Here is a 17,729-nt window from a genome sequence, read left to right as displayed (position 1 = left end):
TCTATCTATCTCTCTCTCTCTCTCTCTCTCTCTCTCTCTCTCTCTCTCTCTCTCTCTCTTTTTTTCCCCACTCTTTCTCTCTGTTCGCACTTGTATAGAATAATCTTTATTAATAATTATTCGAATATTTTCGATACAAATTGATAAATTCATCAGAAATAGCTTGTCAAAAATTATAACGGAAAAAATATATTAATCTTATCTTAGATTAAAGATAATCATAAGAAATTTTATAAAAAAATTGAGATAAATATTTATTTACATATAAATAAAATACATCTACAATATATCAGGCCTGTCCAATTTGAGCTCGGGAGACAAAACACAAAGCCACTAACGCAAAAAATTCAATGTGGGTAAAATTTCGGGGAATGTAAAGTAAGTGATACGCATTTAAGTGACGCTTATCAACAGTTTACAGTTTCTAAAATCTTACATTGAATTTTGTTGATGACTTTGCGTTTTGGAACTCCGGAACTCAAATTGGACAAGCCTAATCTAAATGTAGAAAAATTTGGTATAACTTTCATTTTTCTAAAATTTTTCAATTACATTAAATATGTTTTATATTACATGCTACTTAAAAACTCGAGATATTCTAAAATGAAGAACAAAATCTATAAATGCAAGAGTATTTTTTTCTATTAATATATATTTATACATACATGATGCCTATATTGTTAAAGATTCTATTTTGCTTTAATGATTTTGCTAAAATTCATACGTTTGAAAATTGCAATCACCATTGGTGCATAAACTACAATGATGACGTGAACAATTTGACCGCGACGTGGACGACGACGGCAACATGCTGGCACTAATTGCAGCGGTGCATAATTGCTCGATAAACATCCTGTTAATCTCACTTTTATGCGCCATACATTGTATCGCAGCAATGCTTGTGGCACGCAAGTTCCCCTCGTTTCCTCCATTCTTCCCTGTTCTTCTCCCTTGCTCTTTCTCTTTCACGTAATGCGACTTGAGAACACGTCATGATTTTCACTGGCGCGGCACATCCGTTACGGGCGCCATGTTTGCGAGAACCTCTTTAAAATACATTTCGCCGCTTGACAGTGGAAATGACGTTTACCATCATGACTTATGGAACATGAATACCTTACGAGCGTTAATGTTAATTAACGCTATTGTCGCATGTCACACAGATAAGGAAAGCGCATTTAAAATGTTATTTCTCGACTCTCAAGGATGGAAATCATTATAATCTCGGTAAATTTGTTTTTTGACTCTGCAGATATGAAAAGATGTATTCTGCCTAAGTCACTGTATTTCTACTGTTATAAAAAATATATACTTACTTACCTACATAAAAAGTGAGACTAAAGATTTATCTTTATGTGATTTATACTTAAATTAAAACTTAAATTTCTTTGAAATCGTACTGATTTTAAAATCAGCTTGAAAGAGTTTGTTTCAAAAGAGTTTGTTTGTCATAGTGTTTTATATAATGGAAAAAAATATTACAGTGTTCCATATAATAAAAAACATTTTAAAAAATTTAAAAAAACTTAAACCTGATGGATTCATAACTTATCTAATCTTGTATTATTTTTCTTCTTCTTCTTCTTTTCTTTTTCTTGAGAATAATTTGTTCAAAAAAGCGCGACTAATATAACTTTATGTTTTTATCCAGTCCAGCAGTTATGAACTGTATTTATTATTTCATTATTTCCACTTTATAAATGTCTTAGACATTTTTGAAGCCGTTTCTTACGATATTTTCTCGTTTTGAATGCGTATAAAAGAAAAAAACCTCAAATCTTTTGTGTAAGTAACAATCGTCGTTAAATATGTTATTTTCTAGTAAAATTGGACAATAACTATATATAAGATTTCCTGCGTCATAGGGGAAGAATTCTTCTACCTGCTTGTTCAAAAATGTTTTATGTAGCGATTTTCAAATAAAAGTTTGCTCGGTTATGCTTTTATATTAGACAGACTATGTGTATAAAATTTACAGAAAAGAGCCTCAAAGATGTCGAAATTATTGATAAGGGCAATCATTTTTTGAATGATTTATTAATACAAAAGTGTTACAGTATTAATTGTGTATATTATTTTTCATTTTTTTTTACAATAAATAATTTAAAATTATATTATGTCAATCACGCTCTTACCGAACAGATTGTGTGTAGAAAAACTATTTGTTTAGAAAATATTTGTTAAATATAAACAAAAATAACGATTAGTTTCATCAGAGACCTTCGAAAAATTTTTAGATCCGTACTTGATGACTTATTTGATACAACTTTTTAAAAAAAAATGTTAATGATAGTATTCAAAAACATCGTTCACATCGTACTCGAAAAATCCTTTCAGAAACTCACTTGCTTGTTTCATGGATTTAGAATTACATATAGAGTAAAAAGCCGGCGTAACACGTTTTATAACCATAGACAAAGTCTACATAAAACCCGGTGACTACGTGTCGTGTCGGCAAAAGATGTGGAAAGATAAAGGAAAATTGTCCTAGTCCCCAAAAGAAAAGAAGGTGCTCGAGTTACTTTAACGGCTAGACGAAGTTCCCGGTAAAACATCTTGAGAGTATTTTGAGAACTTTGCTGAAATATTCTACGAGAGAGAGAGAGAGAGAGAGAGAGAGAGAGCAAACTCCGCCAGGTGAATTCAGACCACTGCCTTACGCGAAACAGATGCATTTTAACGTTTAATTTAAAAGTTTCGTTTGATTCGCACTTTACAAACGCGCGATTTAACGCACATATTTTGTTTGATAAGTAATAGGCGTTTCATTATGAGCAACGAGTATTCGCATTTTTTATTCGCGAAGAAAATTTATATTCATGAGTTTATTTCAATGTGTAACGTTGCTGCGTAATTATATTGATGGGACTAGGTAATATTGCAACTCTTCTTATTGGATGGATAATTGGATGGCTTTATGGTGTAATGAATAATGTGCAGAATTTGTAACGTCGCATTATTGTTATAAGTAAAGAAAAAAAATATCGATTATCTTTCATTGAAATGAATCATTAAGTTACAAAGCAACGGATAGAAAAGCGACGCTTAATAAAGAGCGAGTCGCTAACTGAATAACCTGGAAGTTTTTTACTTTTCAAGAATTTTCTATTTTTGTTGCCAATAAAAAACATAATAGCTATTGTGTAATGTTTCGAAGAACATGTATTAATCATTTGTGATACGTGTTATTAGCAGACAATTGAAATATACGATTTAACTATTATTTCGCTCATCGATTCATTTTGCACTGATATATCTCGCGTTTTAATTTTATCACGGTACTGATATACGATCGACGTGAGAAACTTATAATCGCGAATTGTGATTTCAATCTGAGAATGGAGATCACTTTGCGCAAAGCTGATCGCGGGCGTCGCCATTTCGCATCAAAGTGAAAAAAAGTTGGGGGTAAAGAGTGGCGCATGAACACGCTCGTAAGGACGAGGCGGACACAGATAAGCCCTGAGCCTCGGGCTACGTGCCTCGCAAACGAACGGCGGGCGGACAGGCGGTTGGGAAAAAAGAGAGATGGCTGTTTCGCGATGGTTCTCGAGTTATTGCGCAAAGGGAAGGACAGGGAGTTTGGGGGTGGGAAAAGTTCCGCCTAACGTCTTGGAAGTGTCTCAAAAAGAAAACTCGACGTCGGTCGGGACCCGGGTTCTAAGTGTATCACATAGTAAATTTAGTTTTCCAACCTCCGTTTCCATCGTTCCACTCTTATATTCTCCCGTTCCTCCCTTCTTCGCTCCCTTTTCGCGTTTTCTTCCACCCCTTTCCTACGTTTCGTAGACAAGTCTTGAGAGTCGAGCTCGAATCGAGCTGTGATGCCGATGCAGTCAGGATGGAGTTCCTTGCTCCAAGCCTTTTCTAGAGAGGGAATCAGGGATGTTCGCGCGCGCGCGCACGCATGTCGTGGTAGCCAACATGGCGGTATAGACTCTGGATCCGTTCGAGCGAATCTGGCCGATCAAACGGGGGCTAAGAGCTGCGCTTTCGTCCGGGTTAACTCAATCCACGAGCTTTCTATCTTCCCGACCTCGTCCTCTCTCTCCGTCACTTCCCTTCCGGCGCTATGTTATTCCTGGCTGCATTCCCCTCTCTAGTTCCACCTCCTGCCAGGGTGCTTCTCCCGCGCCATGCACGACCGTTCCAATCGATGAACTCGCGACAACGGGCCTTTAGATACTTTTAGAAGTCTGTGCGGGCTTTTATTCTCCCAGGAGGTTAAGTCTCGATGGTTTTCTGATCGGGACTTCTCGGGAGGTTGCTCGATTTACTCGCGACAAGACACGTCCCCCGCTGCGGAATAATTCGAGGAGGGTTGGGTAATTTATCTGACGAAGCGCAAAGGGTTTTTCTACGTTAAAAAAGTTGCTCTCAAAATTTACATCACAATTGGAAGATATAATTTTTACACAAATCATTCACAAATAATATTTGTAGAAAGCACGGAATGATTTTGCTAAAAAATTTAAACACAGATCTAAATAATTTTGTTAGATCGTGAAAATAATTTTGCAAGAGACTCAAGCAATGATGCAAAATATTTTGACATTCTAGCAATCAGATTGAGCGTTCTGTACAATTATTTTGATAATTCAATAAAATAATATTCTTATCACAATTAAATTTTTAGATACTTCAGCAAAACCGTGTTCTTTCCGTGTGCATCTCTTTTTTGTCTCTTTTTCTTATGAAACGATATAATGAGAAAGGCAAAGCATAACTACTTGGTCTGTCAAAATTTTTTAACTTTAATTCAAGCAATAAATAACACATATATTTATTATTCCAATTAGGTATAAAAATCTTTAAGATGACACAAATTTCTTATCTCGCTTTTTTCATTATTATTATTCGTCATCGTATTCACTTTTCCATAATAATTGCTCTCAATTCCCTAAATTGTTAAAATGGCAAATCACCTGTTCCTAGGCTGTTCTTCTGTGACAGAAAGACAAGAAAAATGTAATGAGTTCCGAGGGGGATGAAATAAACACGAGAATGTGTGTCGCGTGTGAGTGTAACTCGTATCGGGTGTAATCGGTTTCCTCGGGGAATCCTACCCTCTCTTTTCTCTATCTCTCTTCGGATACGACGACGTATCGGGGGGATAATTTGCGGCGTCTCGAGTCTCGACGCGACTGCGTGGTCCAATCCACGATACCAGCCAATCGGCTCTCGGCTGCGCGGAGAGTCGAACTGAGAACAAAAGGATCCCATTCTCTTTCTTTCTCTCTCTCTCTCTCTCTCTCTCTCTCTCTCTCTCTCTATTTCTCTCTCGCTTTCTGTTTCATCGATAGAGAGGCGGCTGCAATCGCCATGCAAGCAACGACAAAAACGACTACCGCATATAATCCACGCGCGCGGCATCGATCCACCTTCCACGAAAACAAAAGCTTGGCACTCCGGCACTTCGCAATTCCTGATAGATTGGCGATTCTTTACGGGAATCTTTTTGGCAAAATAGTTATATGTTATATGAATATCGTGAAATATATATATGGCATTTCCAAAAGTATAAATCTCAGATAAACCACATTTTGATTAAAATAAAATTCCTTGATACTAAACAACAAATAAATTTTATATATTTGTGTTATAATTTCCAATAATAATAACAATAATAATTAAATTATAAGTTATTCGTTAAACATTCTAGTAACTTTTATGAGCTCAATCCTGAATTGTTATTCTTCTCTTTAGAGATAACTTTGTAGCTAAGTTGCACGTCTAGACGGAAGGAAAGCAAAGAGACGTTCAATATCAATAGTTTTGCAATTTCAGGTGGCAAAGAGGATGATCCTAAAAGCTCGTCCTCGAGTTCCTTGGGTTCCGCGCAAAGTAAGAAGCAACGTAAAGCGCGTACAGCTTTCACGGATCACCAGCTTCAGACCCTCGAGAAGAGTTTCGAGCGGCAAAAATACCTCAGCGTGCAGGACAGGATGGAACTAGCGGCAAAACTGCAGCTGACGGACACGCAAGTGAAAACGTGGTACCAAAACAGAAGGTAAGCGAAACGAAAGACGCGTTACTAATTTCTAAATGAGACACAACATGACATATGCGAACGATAATTAATTTTGTGGTCGCCATCAGGATCGCAAACAATCGCTAGTTTTTTTATATATAAAAACTTATTCGGAACTGACCCATGAAAATGAATTAAATCTATCAATGATACTGGTTAGCATTTTATATATTACATATAATAATATTACTAATAGAAGTAAGTTTTGGAAATACTTATTGTATATACAATATAATTATGTGTAATTACAACTATTTGTTATTATAAAAACGAGCTTCTTTTTCTCTCAAACAAAAAGTTAAAAATATAAAAAAATAATTTTCTTAAACATCATATATCGATCGTTCGATATATATTCTTTTTCGATCAAATTTCTTATTAAGATTTTAAGAAAATTTTTATTGAAAGGTAATTACTAGAAATATTAGCCTTTTTAGCGAGCGCGATTGGACTACATGATGAGGTTGCGCGTATAAAAAACCGTTGAATAGCCGTTAAAAGTTTGACTCTAAAGAGACAAAGATGGAACCATGACGATCGATAGACCTTTCGATGCTCGTATTATACATTGTTGAATATCGGATAGAAAGGTCCTCATCACGATCCTCCGGTCTCAGAAGCATAGCGGCGTGGTTCTTTGTATCGGCGCGTGTCGAATCCGTAAATGGAAATCGCGGCGGCCAACAAAGGCGTTGTTTACGTGGTTAAACGCAAGGATCGTTGGTCAAAACCTGAGTAAGTATCTCGAGAGTCATGCGTCTCTGTTACCGGTTTTGCGGTCCATCCTAAGCATATCGTACTCGTCAACACTTTAATTCTTTAACCTTTTTGGAAAGAGTGTTGCATATTCGCAACGTTTACTTTAAAATTAAATTCAAGTGCAGATTTGTTACATTTAAATATTGAACACAGACATATATAATATTGAATTGAAATATAGTATTGTGAAGATTAACTTCTGATTATCAAGTGGCTATGCGTCGATATATAGTATGTATGTATACTTATATATAATATATATATATATATATATATATATATATTATATATAATATTATATATATATATATATATACCCCATTGAGTACATACATATATCGATAAATTTTTTCACTTATAATATATTTTTGAGTAAAAAATAATTCTTTAATGTCATCTTTATGAGATTAATAAATAATCGAAAGATAATTTTGATTTTTTACGGCACACAGATTTCTTTTTTGAAAATTGTACAATTTAAAATTCTAGAATTTAAACAAATACCTAAAGGGATTATAAAATTTAGGTATATCGAATCAAACGTGTAAATTATTTCCGTTTCAGCCTATTTCGAGAAACTTTCGAAATAAAAAATGCAAAAAAACATAAGTTAAACATAAGTTAAACATGAAACATTAAAACAGGAAACTCATTTAGAGAAAGGGTTTGTTTTAAAAATATTGAATTGTTTTAACAGTAGTTTTAGATCCACCGTCGGTTTCTTTACAAAAGTAAGACCAGGCGGTTGGAATCGATTTCAAAATCCTTTGCGGCATCCTTTGTGAACACAGTTTTGCAAAGTCATTCAGTGGCGCCTATAGATTCGTAGTTTTTGACTCCTGGGCCATCCACCTCTTTCCAATCTAATCAGCGGGCTTGTTGATCGGCTTGCAAGTCCCGTACTAAAAAGCGAACGAAATTAAAATCGCATGCCATGGATGATTCCGCGGAATCACTTTGACACGCTTCGTCCCGAGTAAACGACTGTAACATCGGCGAGGAAAGTTTCTATACAATTCTCGTTTCTTGATAAACTGCAGGCGGCAAATAATATATCATAACTAGTTTTAATATTATTTGTTATATACTATGTAAATATTTTATGTAATTGCATAAAATTTTTTTTTCCTATTTCACTCGTGATAATAATTTAAGAACTTATTAAATTCTTTTCTATCTTTTCTATTTTTTTTAATAATAATAAAGATAACGCAACTTATTTTATAAAAGTAGCCTGAAAAATTAATTTTAATTTTCTGTTTATTTAACTTTTTAAAAATTGAATTCTTTTTCTTCTTATATTTTTACATTCTTGCAAGTACCAATAAAAATTGCGAATAAATTGAATTGAAATTCTAATCAATTGATTAAAATACCATACAATTTTACACATATTCGGACACACACGTGTCCGAAAATCTATCGCACCAGTTATATTGATCTCATTACGCACTTAATTATCATTACTCTTTTGTTCCTCCGGTCGCGATGAACGTACGGTGATTAACAGGGAACACCCCACAAGTCATGACTGCGCGACTTCTGCTGGCGGCCGTTTAGTTTAGACAAGCGGCCGATCGCGCACAAAGAAGGCGAATCGTTAATGAGGATCCTCGTAGATCGTGATGTATGATGTACGAAAAGGTAGAGGCTGGACGAAGCGAGCGCCAGACTCTAGACTGTGTCATTAGACTGTCAATTACCGGTGGAGCGAATGGCGTAATGACAGGCAGCGAGCGCTGTCAAGCGTTGCGGCCGTGCCGCTTCGATCGTGAAAGGCCGCCTTGCATTTCGGCGGCCGTTCAATTTTTTTCTTGTGCGTAATTGCGTGCCGCCAGCGCAAATCCACAATTTTCAAAGACGTTGCTCGTTTCCCATATCACATCGGCTCGGCTCGGCTCGGCTCGGCTCGGCTCGGCTCGGCGCGGCGCGGCGACTTCACGCACATCGCAATTGTACACGGCGTAATCGTTACGGCTATTTATTTCTACAGTCGGCAGTTTGCTCGCTCATTATGCCGGATCGGCGTAATGGACAACGGTGATTAAGGATCGCTTTTGATACAAAACTTGCGTAGCGCGCGCGAATTACTGTTATATCGCGATATATCTCGTTTGCGTTTCGCACGCCGTCATGCCGATCAGAGAAATAAACTCGGGTTTTGTCTGTTAGTTCATGCGTGTCGAATTGAAAACGTGAACGTTTCCGGCACGAGCGAGCTGCTGATGATCGATTGAATTTTGAATACTTGTACAAAATATAGTCCAGGCAAGAAAACAAAACAGAAGCGCTTTCCGCGTGATTTTCTTACTTTAGAATGAATTGCAGATTGAAAAGAGTTTCAGTCGATAGATTTTTGATCGACGTACTTAGAAGGACTAACGATACTCTCGTGATGTAATAAATATACCTGTGTCAACGGAATCAAACCTGGTATGTCCGTGGAACCTGTATTAATCGCTACACGTTTCATCAAATACCGTCAAAGTGCGAAGTACCGTATATCGCGCGCGGCATAAATTACAGATCAGCATGACATGCGCTTTAATAATCTTTGTGTACATGTCTCGTGCAATACTTGGAACCGTAAAGTTCCTCCCTCTCCCCCTTTCCACAAACTCCTCGTTCGATGTAGCTATGGAGTAGCGCTAATTAATTTTCGCCATGTTGACATTCAGCCGCGCTTAATTAGGACGAAAATAAGAAAATCGATCAAAGTTATACCTTGGGGAGGAGGGGGGGGAGGGGGATGGAGAGGAGGCACGTGTGCGCGCTGCGGCACGTATCGTCGCGCGGAAAGGTGGAGGCCTGGCCGCCGCGCCGCGGCCGCGGCAAAAAGCTGGGAAAATTAGTGACGCTCCTGACTGACGGGCGGCTTCTTAAGTGCCCGCTTAAAGTTTTGTTGCTCGGTGCACGCCCCGATGAGGTGTGACTCGGCGCTTCTTCGCGGAGGCGCCGGCCACACCTCGGGCGCCACGGCGACGCGGACTTCTGCTCCCTTTTTCTCCCGTTCCGAGGAGGTTCCTTGAATGCTCGCCGAAAACCAGACCCTCGATGCAAGGTTTCACAAAAGTCGCGCAAATACGCTCTAATACTTAAAACCGCAATTTCAATTAATCCTGCGTGCGAGAATACTCTTACAACGCTGCTTCGCGTGTTTAATTCGAGAGATTTTAAATTGAGAGGTCTCAACGAACCTTGGTGGATGTGAAAGAAGCTTCAATCTTTCTGTTCAGGAGGGCTTTGAATTATCTGTGTGTTAATCAAATGTAAAATAAAGAAAGTGCAAAGTTATCGTTTGCAAAGTTTAAATAAATAGATACAATACTTACAATACATGATAGACATAAGAATACTCAAAAGAAAAAAGAACACTATTAGATACAAAAGCAAATAATCTAATTCTTTAAGTTAAAACAATAATAATATCAATTTCTTAATTCGAAATTGCAAAATAATAAAATTGATAATTAGATTTAAGATTTACTCGTTGCTTGTGACCTTCCTACTAATTTCATACATATTTTTATTAATCTTATTTAAAAAAATAATATTGTGTTTTTTTTATTTTCTTATCTCTCTCTCTTCTCTCTCTCTCTCTCTCTCTCTCTCTCTCTCTCTCTCAAAAATGTAAATTAATTCATTTCTGTGATTAGTTTTAAGATAAACAATGTCCATATCAATGTGTGCACTTAATAATAAACTGAATAAAAAGTACATTTCTTGAGTTAAATTGTTTAGCTTCATTGTTTTCATTAAATTAACGACACAGAAACAATCCAGAGAAATAATTAAAAATAACTTAAATTGAGTGTAATTTGACATAATGAATTTAACAATGAAAGAAAAAAAGAAAAAATCACAGATTTTTAATTTACAAGCTTTATGGAAAATTTACTTAAAATTTGTATTTATTTACTTGAGAATTTTTTTTCTGATAAATTTGTCATTATATATCATTAGTACAAAATAGTGTCAGAGATAATTTCTTGAAGAATGTCAGAATGTCTTGTTTTAAATCAGAAATTGACTTTGCACAGATCTTTGAGTATCCTTGTTGGATTTTGGAAAAATAAATTACGACGGAAGATAAATAAATGCGGTCTATCAATGACGGATAATGCGCAATCGTCATAATTAACAATTATAGTAATCTCTTCAGAAATACATGGATTTATCTAACAACCGTTCTTCCCTGTGTTTTTTTCCTATTACATTCCTTACAAACGTCTTATTTAATCGCCATCAATTGTACGTTAATTATGCTCAACGATGTATTATCCGAACAACTGCTCGACTCACGCGCGAGTCTTCCTTTTTCCTCATAAATATTAGATAGGTCTTCAAGAAGTGAGATTTATCAAACCGAGTAAGAATCGATTCTTCTTGAAGAAAATTTAGTCGAGGACTACGCACGATGAATAATTCGAAAACATTACGTTACTTCCACTTCCCTTAACAGACGTCTCATTCATCGAGTGATCAACCAACACGCACGCACGCAAATTACGTTCAATAATGAGTCTGAACGATTGCACGACATACGCACGGGCGTACATACATACACATATATGCACGTTAATCACGATTGACCGCAATGCTTTTCCACACGAAACTTTCCGTGAAATCGACGCTGAGAAACTAAACGCACTGAGATTGCGGTTCGCCTGTAAAGGCGCCTTTTCCAGCGATAAGCGATACGCTCCTCGCTTTTCCGTGGCACGCTGTGTATACGTCGAGCATATACGGTGCCGCTTAGTCGTTTAGTTGTTTAGAAGTCATTAGGACTTGTTATGTTATTCGCGGCAAATCGTCTCTACTTATCGACTAATTACGTGCCTGATCATAAGCGAGCCATGCAAGTAGCGTGCAGTAAGTATGTGCTAACGTTAACGAAGCATGCGCCTCTCTCGATCTTTAATATCGATGCAAGCTGACCGAGCTCAGCTCGGAAAATATATTTTAATGAAATGTCATGGGACTCGCGCATTTATCCCATTTCATAATTTACGTCGGGTTTTATACGTTCGGAGACTGTGTTTTGTGTATCTATGGAAGATTAGCGACAAGTATCACTGTCAACTTGCATGATTAGCGACTTACTTTAATCCGTTACTTTAATAAGCGTTGGTTTCTTCTGGCCATATAACAATTACGTTCTAACAAATATTACTTTCCAATATGAATTGGCGAAACATATTTTACTGTCGTCATCAAAAAGACTCTTTTTTTTTTCGGAAAAAAAAGGAAAAAGGATAATTCCTACAATTGTTTTTAATTCGCCGTATTTTAATTATATATATAAAGTGATTTTAGCCTAAGAGTCTTATGCCTGTATTCATAGTCGAGCCTTGTATTTAAAGCTTTCTTAAATATAAGGTCTGACTATGAAGACGAACATTAGACAATGTACATGTCTAAGAGTCATCATAAAGATAAACACATTTTTAAAAACGATTCTAGATACACACGACAATATCGGAAATCCCATACATGTGTGAGATTAGTATTCGCATATTAAAGAAAAAATTTTTTAAATCTTAGTAATATTTTCTTGAATAGTACTAAGTAAACATTTTTATTGCAAAATAAATATTTATTAAACGTAAACATATATTATTTAAGTATTTCTTTCTTTTTTAAATAAATATTTATTTATAGTAAAGAAATGTTTACTTACAGTAATATTAAAAAAAATATTATTCAGCTTTAGGAAATTTTTTTTCAGTATATTTGATTCTTATTTTAAAATCTTAAATATCTTAAGATGCTAATATTTTTATAATTGATTATTGATTTATGACATCTTATGAAGTCTTAAAATAAGAATCGATTATGAATACCTAAAACATATCTAAGGCTGAAACGTTATAAAGATGTTTTTTTAGACGTGCATGTTAATTAAGATATTAATTTTAAACTCTTAAATATACCTTTTCGTCATGAGGTATCAGCTTTCTTTTTCCATAATTCTTTATTAATAAATATTATACATACATTTATTTGACACCATTATATTCTTTAATGTCTAACGTTTACGAATTTATTATCGATCGAGTTCGGTATGTCATACATTAGTATATTATTCCCACAGTATGGCGTTTAAGAATTAAAGTGTCAAATTTCAAATATGATCTCATCTTCATATTAAAGGCATTAAGTTTAAGATACGTTTTATACATTCGAACGATAAAATGTTAAATTTAAGAGATATCTAAAAAACCTTTTCAATCCGGGCGCGGTTTCAAAGAAAAAGCGAATTTTAGTTAGTTATATTTTGCATTACACATATCACCTTGTTGCACTCATGACCTTTATATATATGTTGTTCTATCTTTTGCACATCCTATGCAAAAGAGGATCCTGCCCTCAGGACGTGACTCGTAATTCTAAAGTATTATGCGGTAGCTCGAATTTTGTTTCTTTTTTTATGAAACGACAACCGCACACCTACATCGCATTTTTCGCGCTATCGCGTAACTCAATGTACGCTCTTGTAATTAACAGATGTACATGTCATGTCATGGACAAAGATGTAAACTGCAGGAAAAGCATAGAGGAAAAAAAAGGAATAATTCCGAAAGTTTGCATTTAATACGCATTTATATAATAACGCCATTGCTTTCGAGCTGTAATGAGATATTCGTCGCTCGATATTTTTTCGCGATATAATAAGCAAACGTGATTCCATTAGAGCCAAACAGACTAGTAAGAGAAAACTCATTTGAGCTTAAAATTACACTCTATCGTGTGCGATATATCTGTAGCTTAACCATGATTTATTTGCCGGGCACGAGTTTCGAGCACGAGCGTAACCGCGTTAATGTTCCCCTCGAACGTGTGAAAGAAATTAGGTTGGCGACGTGGCTATTATCCCGTAGAGAGACTCGCGCGCGTTCTCTGAGAATCGTCAAGAGACCAGCGCAACTTCAACGAGACGCAAACTATATACGCAAACCGAAGAAACGAAGAAACTACTTCGCGTGGACTTGATCGCGAAGAGGGATGCGAAGGCTGAATCCTTCACACGGTTTTGCGCTCGTTACATGCAATCATGTATTACCGTGAACGCGCGCGTATTTTGCTACGCGCCTGACTGGAGAAACGATAATCCGTATTCGCCAAGAATGCAAATGCATTCTTGGCGAATACGGATACGGGGTTATCTATAACGGCGCCGAAAATTTCATGGAAAGAGAGATGACGAACGATCGTGTCGGAGTACATTCCTGTGATAACGCTCGCGAATTAAAACTGGAAATAAAGAAGAATTTATTTTCGTGTTTTATGCTCGGGTGACATTCACACTTGAAATTAATAGTGACATACGAGCGATAAATCTGACGCGACAAACGTGCATTTTTCTTTGATTCATACACGAATAATCGAGGCACTGCGAGTAATGTTGATCTTCGTAGCCAGATGCTTTGACTCTGATTTTTTACGTTTTTTTCGAATATATAACTTTCTTACTATTCTATAGAATCTATTGAATTTTATTTGTTTGGAAAATTTTCAGTTTTATCCAAGTTTTTTCAGAAAAATTTGAATGAATTAAAAAAATTTCAATATTTAAAAAAAAATTTAATTTTCTCAAATATATCTTTTATGTTTTATTGAATTTTATTGGAAATTTTTGAAAAATATTGAAATTTTTTAGTTTTAGTCATAAGTTTTTCCTTTAGAAAAATTTGGATACGATTAAAAATTTTATTTGTAAAAAAACATGTTCGAAGAAAACGTCAAGAATCAGACTACATTTTTTTATATGAAAAACTTGAATAAATTTTTAATATTTCACTTAGGAAGAAATAATTAATAGATACAATCTTACGCAATCTTGTAAGATGACGTCTTCCTGATGCTCGAAGCGCATTCGAATATGACTTCGACGATATTACTTCGCGGCGATGGCATTATGACATTGCGTCGTCACGATGTGACGACATCACCGGTGCATTACATACGTCGCGATCGTGAGAATTCGCTTCTCTCGAAGGGGGACTCTTCTCTTTTGCCATCGCCGCGGCGCACCGGAAGAACAACGCAGGCTTCCCACGCCTCCGGTAAACCGCTTTATAACGGGTCGCCTTGATTTCGCGGATACTTATGTCGAATGCGCTCGTTTCGATCGCGATTTACGTCACGGCAACTCCACGATTTCGTGCGCGATTTCGTGCCCCTCTAGGTCGCCGTGGAATTTCACGAAATAGCTAGAAAAACGGGGCTAATCGAATGGCGCGCGATAACAGTCAGGCATACCTCGTAACGATGTATTTGCATGCGCATTTGTCGGTTCTCCTCTTAGTTTGGATATAATTACCTGATTACCTTTTTTTACCCTGTAGAATGCTTAATCGGTGAATTTAATTAACGTCGCTTCGAGTTCTTGTCCAAAATGAGGTCACGTATTTTTTTTCTTGTAGTTCTGTTGAGAATAGTAATTTGCGACGTTCCTCAATTATCATATTTTATATAATATGATCTATTTATTTACAATTTGATATTATAAAAAAAATGCAAAGAGTATTCTAAAGATTAACAAATCTCGAAATTAATATTAAACGAATCTCTAAAATTTACGAGATTTTAAATTTTTTAGAAGCAGGAATGTGAATTTTATTTGCAAAGAACATAATTAAATCATTCATAAAGAGGTTCCTAATTTTCGTACATATTAATAAAAAGATATTTAAGTATGATTTTTTTTAAATGACCTGATTCATAAGATATCTCTCTCTTTTTTTCTATGATGCATATACTTTTAAGTAAAAAGATTAATGTTTATAATAGAATTAAATTTTAAAATATAAATAAATAAAGAAATCTGAGAGAAATTTACACTAGATTATAATGGATGCTAGAATTAAAAGATATAAATTCTATACATAATTATTGCATGTACATATATTAACTTAATGCAAGTTGTTAAATATGAAAAAAAAAAAGATTTTGAAATAGAAATAGTAAATAAAAAGAGGGTACAACTTAATTTTTTGTGACCGTTTTATGTTTATATTTTCTTATGTATTTTTTTTTATAAGATCGAAAATTATTTAGATTCATGAAGGAAAATACATAAGCAAATATAGAAATAAAATGATTCCCGAACGGTCACGAAAAAATAACAAGTTGTACACTCATTTACAGAATTTATCATATAAGTACATATCTCAAAATTCATTATTAAAAAGCATTATAAAAAGCCACATTAATAACCATATGATGATCATATACCTTGTACTCATACAATAACTGTCTCTGAATATCAATGCGATTTCGGACAGCTTTACGTTGTGAAACATGTGTCTTGTAATCATTGAAGCGAATAATTTGAAAATATCTCTTTCTCTCTTTATCATATCTCTTTTTCTTTCTCTCTTTTTCTTGGTCTCGCTGTCACCATTATTACCACAAAGCGCCCTAGCGGCTTCAGGACATTAGTGTCGCACAGGCATGTAACCGCAAAAGTAGCGAATAGACCCAGGTACCATTATAAATGCATTAACCCTCCCCTTAGTTTTCGTCCTCTCCTTCTATATACCATTTTTTCGCTTTTGGCTGTTACAGCTGAACGTTCGTGAGTCTTCGTCTTCAGTGAATCACGTTTATCGCTTTTCAACTTGCTAATCGTCGAGCTTACCTCGTTGCATGTTTGAAAAATATCAGTAAATTAATTGAATTTCGGGTTTAACTTTTAGAACATTCGCCACTGAAGGAAAAATGAAGAATAAACATAACAGTAGATATTATAGCCATTATCTTCATTATTTTGGCGAATTATTTTCATTATTATAGCGAACATTCGCCACTGAAGGTAAAGATGAAGAATAGACATGACAATAAGTCATTATCTTCATTATTTTATCATCACTAATTTCTTATAAATATTAAAATACAATCGAATAAGAAAAAGGAGAAATGCGGAAGGAATAATAATTTGTCAAGCACGGCGATAATAATTTTCGAGTCGATTGATGTTCGTAATACTCGGACACGTTTCAAGTCTCCCAAAGGGCATCGCGTAAGTCACCCCAAAATTTCTCAGCAACATGTCACTTCGATACTCAACAATGACAACGGGGAACGCGCCACTCGGAACGATGCGATCGATTTTCAGGAGTTGTCGCCGTAAGAAAAGACGGGAATTTTTTCCAACGCTGCCACGATCTAGAGAACTGCACGATCATTAGGATAGAAGCGTGATGGAAGCGATCGTTACACTTTCTTCGCCAATCTCCAACCCTTCTCTCATCCTCTTTTCTCATTTCAGTCGAGCGAGATCAAGCAGCAGCCCCTCGAGCACCTCAGAAGCGATAAATCAATGACTCTTCTCGTCTCTCTTTCTTTCTTCCCCGTCCCTACCTCTTCGAATCCCCCGTTACTTCCGGCCGCCCTAGCTCCTAGCGGACGACTATAAAAAGCCAACGGGCAATTAAGGGTGTTTTAGAGTGGCTGCACTCGAAAATCGTCGGCCAACCCCAGTCGAAAGTGGGGGAATTAAAAAACATTACTCATCATATAATCGCACGAGCGGTTCTCGGCGCTGTCTGTCACCATCGCTCTTTCTCCCTTTCCCTCTCTTTCTCTCTTTCTCTTTGATTCTCGCGCTCGGACACGCTCGTCCTTCTTGCGCCTCCGATGTGCCGACAGAAAAATGAGAAATGATCGTGGCTCGATTCAGAGGTGCCTGTTTAAAATTCATGAACGATTTTACTGCAACCTCCCCTATCGCAACCCGTCACAAAAGGGCGAGCAGAGCCATATCGAGAGAGGGGGAGGGGGAAAATAAAGAGAGAGAGAGAGACAGTGAGATTATGGCCCACATTTGTGACTATACATCAGTACAAAATCGCGAAAGAACGAGTGAATGAGAGAGAGAGAGAGAGAGAGAGAGAGAGAGAGAAGAAGAGAGAGAGAGGAGGAGGAGAGAGAGGAG

At 36.1% G+C, this 17,729-nt stretch overlaps 1 protein-coding gene across 1 annotated transcript in view; it reads left to right on the top strand.

The window, feature by feature from the left end:
- LOC105627081 (homeobox protein B-H2) overlaps positions 1 to 17,729 on the top strand; it is a 31,516-nt gene that overhangs the window by 9,000 nt on the left and 4,787 nt on the right. Inside the window, exon 2 of the mRNA XM_012208361.1 lies at positions 5,788 to 6,010. Coding sequence (XP_012063751.1) covers positions 5,788 to 6,010 — 223 coding nt within the window. The remainder of the gene's footprint in view (positions 1 to 5,787; positions 6,011 to 17,729) is intronic.

This window comes from Atta cephalotes (assembly GCF_000143395.1).
Source record: "Atta cephalotes unplaced genomic scaffold scaffold00008, whole genome shotgun sequence".
NCBI classification, from domain to species: domain Eukaryota; kingdom Metazoa; phylum Arthropoda; class Insecta; order Hymenoptera; family Formicidae; genus Atta; species Atta cephalotes.
The sequence above is the reverse complement of the archived record's forward strand: the minus strand, read 5'-3'. Positions and strand labels throughout refer to the sequence as shown.